A 4614-nucleotide genomic window follows, 5' to 3' on the forward strand; every position below is an offset into this window, starting at 1 on the left:
CCGATTTCATCATCATCATCATAATCTATTGAAGCCTTACTGAACGAATATATGGCCAAGAATGATGTTGTAATTGAGAGTTAGGTTGCGTCTCTCCGAGCTCTTGAGAATCAAGTGGGGAAAATAGCGAATGCTTTAAATTCGAGACCACGAGGAGCATTACCAAGTGATACCGAGAATTTGATATCACAAGGGAATGATTAGTGCATGGCCATCACTCTTAGAAGTGGAACTCAGCTTGATGACGTTGCTCAAGATGCCATGGTAGAAGAGGATGATTCGAAAAATAGCCAGCTAAAGATCCTAGAGTCATCTGAAAAACATATTGAACCTAAAAATGATAAGCAGCAAAATACTGTGACAGAATCAGAACATGTTGTCAATAAGAATGCCACGACAAAACAATATCCCTAGCGATTTCATAATTCCAAGTAGGATATTCAGTTCAAAAGATTTTTGGAGGTTTTGAAGCAACTCTATATCAACATACCACTAATTGAGGCTTTGGAGCATATGCCCAACTACGTGAAATTCATGAAAGATATATTGTTAAAGAAGTGTAGATTAAGAGAATTTGAGACTGTCGCTCTCACTGAAGGGTGCACAGTAATGTTGACGAATAAATTACCTTACGAAGTTGAAGGACCCAGGGAGTTTCACTATCCCATAGAGTTATGTGATCTAAGAGCAAGTATAAATCTAATGTCTATATCTATTTTCAAGAAGCTAGGAATTGGAAAAGCAAGACCTATTACAGTTATGTTGCAATTGGCTGACTGATCCTATGCACATCCGAAAGGTAAAATTGAAGATGTGTTGGTAAGAGTAGAGGAATTTATATTTCTTGTAGATTTTCTTATTTTAAAATGTGAAGCTGACTAAGAAGTGTCAATTATTCTTGGAAGACCTTTTCTTGCTACTGGTAGGACTTTAATTGATGTACAGAAAGGTGGGTTGACCATGAGGGTAAATGATCAGTAGGTTACCTTCAACGTGTTTACTACTTTGAGATGTGCTGATGTTAATGATGAATGCCACACCATTAGGTTGATAGAAACAATAGTGGAGGAATTCACCAGATATTGCCACAACAATTCCAGCAGTGACGAAGACTCAATTGAGTAGAGTGATACAGTAAGTTTTGAAGAATTTAGTAAATTTATGGAAGCCAAGTAGATAGTAGATAGATCAGGGAAAAGGTTTGAACCCTTGGATTTATCAAATCGACCTTTCAATCCTCCTAAAGCTTTTATAGAGGAACCTCCTACATTGGAGTTAAAACCTTTTCCGCAGCATTTAAAGTATGCATATTTGGGCAAAAATAGTACTTTTTCAGTAGTAATTTCTACGGAGTTGACACCAATCTAATAGGTAAGGTTGTTAGAAGTTCTTTGGTGATTTAAGAAGGCATTGGGATGGACCCTGGCTGATATAAAGGGAATTAGCCCTGTATTCTATATGCATAAGATTTTTTTAGAGGATTTCCCTAGTAATTCCATTGAATAGCAGAGAAGACTGAATCCGATCATGAAAGAAGTTGTTAAGAAATAGATTATTAAGTGGCTTCACACTGACATCATTTACCTAATTTCAGACAGCTCATGGGTGAGTCCTGTGCAATGTGTACCCAAGAAAGGAGGTGTCACAGTGGTAAGTAATGACAACAATGAGCTCATACCAACTCGCATTGTCATGGGATGAAGAGTATGTATGGATTACTGCAAGCTTAACAAGGCAACTAGCAAAGACCATTTTCCCCTACCATTAATTGATAAAATGTTGGATAGATTAGCTAAGAAAGTTTTCTACTATTATTTTGGATGATTATTTGGGATATAATTAGATTATCATAGCCCCAAATAACCAAGAGTAGACAAATTTCACATGTCCATAAGGTACTTTGGAGTTTAGATGGATGTCGTTCGGGTTGTGTAATGCCCCCAACAACTTTTCAATGTTGTATGATGACCATATTCTCTGACATGGTGGAAAATTTTCTTGGAGATTTCATGGATGATTTTTTTGTGTTCGGAATGATTTTAAATATTTTTTGAAAAATCTAGAATTAGTTTTATGCTGCTGTGAAGAAACAAATCTTGTTTTAAATTAGGAAAAATGTCATTTCTTGGTTCATGAATGAATTGTCCTGGGGCATAGGATATCATAAAGAGGAATTGAAGTGGATAGAGCAAAATTTGAAGTGATAGAAAAATTACCACCTCCTACCAATGTCAAGAGTATTAGAAGTTTTTTAGGTCATGTAGGTTTTTATAGAAGATTCATTAAGGATTTTTCGAAGATATCTAAACCCTTGTGCACTTTGTTGGAGCAAAATAGCCTTTTAATTTGGATAAACATTATTTGGTAGCCTTTAAAGAATTAAAGAAAAAACTTTTAGTAGCACCAATTGTAGCAGCTCCGGAATGGACATTGCCTTTTGAACTCATTTGTGACGCTAGAAATTATGCTGTGGAAGCCATGTTGGGGCAAAGGAAAGACAAAATACTACGGGCAATATAATATGCTAGCAAAACTTTATTAGAAGCACAACTTAACCACACCGCCATGGAAAATGAGTTATTAACTGTGGTGTTCGCGTTTGATAAATTTCGTTCTTATCTAGTTCGTATAAAGGTCATAGTCTACACAGATCACTTTGCTATTAAGTAACTAATAAACAAGAAAGATGCTAAGCCGAGGTTGATTAGGTGGATATTGTTGTTGTAGAAGTTTGACATGGAAATTATAGATCGAAAAGGGACTGAAAATCAAGTGGCTGATCACTTGTCGAGGTTAGAATCTGAAAGCGAAGGTGATCATGATACATTTATTAAAAAATAATTTCCAGACGAGCAGCTATTAGCTGGCACGGTATTTCTTTGGATGCTGACATAGTGAACTATTTAGTGAGTGGTGTGTTGCTACCCAATCTCAACAGTCAGAGAAGAAGAGAATTTTTTCATGATGCCAAGCACTATTATTGGGATGAATATTTCTTGTTTAAACATTGTAATAATCAAATAATTAGGAAATGTGTTCCTGATGATGAAGTACATTGTAGTCTACAAAATTTTCATTTAGCTCCGTATAGAGGACATTTAGGAGGGATGAGGACTGCTGCCAAAGTACTTCAGTCAGGATTTTATTGGCTAAGTCTATTCAAGGATGCTCATGAGTTCTATCAGTCATGCAACCGTTGTCAGAGAACATGAAATTTATCTAGGAGACACGAAATGCCATTGCAAAATATCTTGGAGATTAAGTTGTTTGATGTATGGGGAATAGACTTTATGAGTCCATTTCCACCATCAGTGGGAAAAGTGTACATACTATTAGCACTGGATTATGTATCTAAGTAGGTCGAGGTCGTTGTCCTTCCTACTAATGATGAAAGGTCAGTAATGAAGTTTTTACACAATAATATTTTTACAAGAGTTGGTACACCTAGAGCCATTATTAGTGATGAGGGGTCTCATTTTGATTGTAGTTGGTAGCTAACGCTTTATAGCGATATGGGGTGAAACATAAGATTGCCGCAGCATATCACCCCCAAACAAACGAACAAGTTGAAATTTTGAATAGAGAAATTAAAAAAAACTTTAGAAAAAGTGGTGAATCCTACTCATAAGATTGGTCTACCAAATTGGATGAAGCTTTGTGGGCGTATTGTACAACATATAAAATGCCATTAGGGATGTCACCTTTTAAGCTTGTTTATGGCAAGCCATGTCACCTCTATGTTAAACTTGAGCATAAAGCATTTTGGGCTATTAAGAAGCTAAACATGGATTGGGTTGCTGCTGGTCATAAAAGGTTGTTAGAATTGAATGAAATGAAGGAGTTCCTAGCACAAGCATATGTGAAAGCTAAGTTGTACAAGGAAAAGAACAAGAGTTGGCATGATAAAAAAATCATGCTACGGTAATTTGAACTAGGACAACAGGGTTGTTATTAACTCTAGGCTCAAATTGTTTCCTGGTAAATTAAAGTCTTGCTAGCCAGGTCCTCTTGAAGTAGCCTAAGTGTATCCTCATGGAGCTGTTAATATCAAAGATTTGAAATGGGGGTCACATTTAGAGTTAATGGGCAATGCTTAAAACACTATTGGGGTGCCCATGTGGATCGAGACAAGCACTCCATTCATCTTTGATATGTTTGAGTTAACAATTTTTTTATCTATTTTTTAATTGCTTTACTTTTATTTTTAATACTTATTTAATACTATTTCATTTATGTTTTTATTTTGAATTATTTTTTTCCAGAGACAGAATAAAGAATGTGAATTGAGCAGGTGCGATAGTCAGTGAAGTTTGTCGAAGCATTGCGACAAATTGAGAAATGGGTAACGTGAGGATGACCGGGCAGATAAGTCCAAAGGGAGAGATTTGTTCTTTTATTAGCTGGGCCAATTTTTATTACTTGACGAGCCCATGGAAGAGCAGTTAAACTTTTTGTTAATGATTAGGGCACTTCATATTTGGTCCTAAAATCCTTTTAATTTTCTTTTTTCTTCCTCCATGTCACGCAACTTCTTTAGCACATTTCACTTTTGCTGAACTGTTATCACTATCTCCCTTATTTTTCTCTCCTCAACTACTCACGTCTCTTAAGTTT

At 35.9% G+C, this 4614-nt stretch overlaps 1 protein-coding gene across 1 annotated transcript; it reads left to right on the plus strand.

Annotated features, from left to right (window-relative positions):
- The first annotated feature begins 207 nt into the window (after window positions 1-207).
- On the plus strand, window positions 208-780 carry LOC107887825 (uncharacterized). Its single transcript, XM_016812050.1, has 2 exons — window positions 208-375; window positions 472-780. The coding sequence occupies exons 1-2, from the start codon at window positions 208-210 to the stop codon at window positions 778-780; spliced, it is 477 nt and encodes a 158-aa protein (XP_016667539.1).
- Window positions 781-4614: the final 3834 nt, after the last annotated feature.

This window comes from Gossypium hirsutum, chromosome A03, assembly GCF_007990345.1.
Source record: "Gossypium hirsutum isolate 1008001.06 chromosome A03, Gossypium_hirsutum_v2.1, whole genome shotgun sequence".
Taxonomy (NCBI): Eukaryota; Viridiplantae; Streptophyta; class Magnoliopsida; order Malvales; family Malvaceae; genus Gossypium; species Gossypium hirsutum.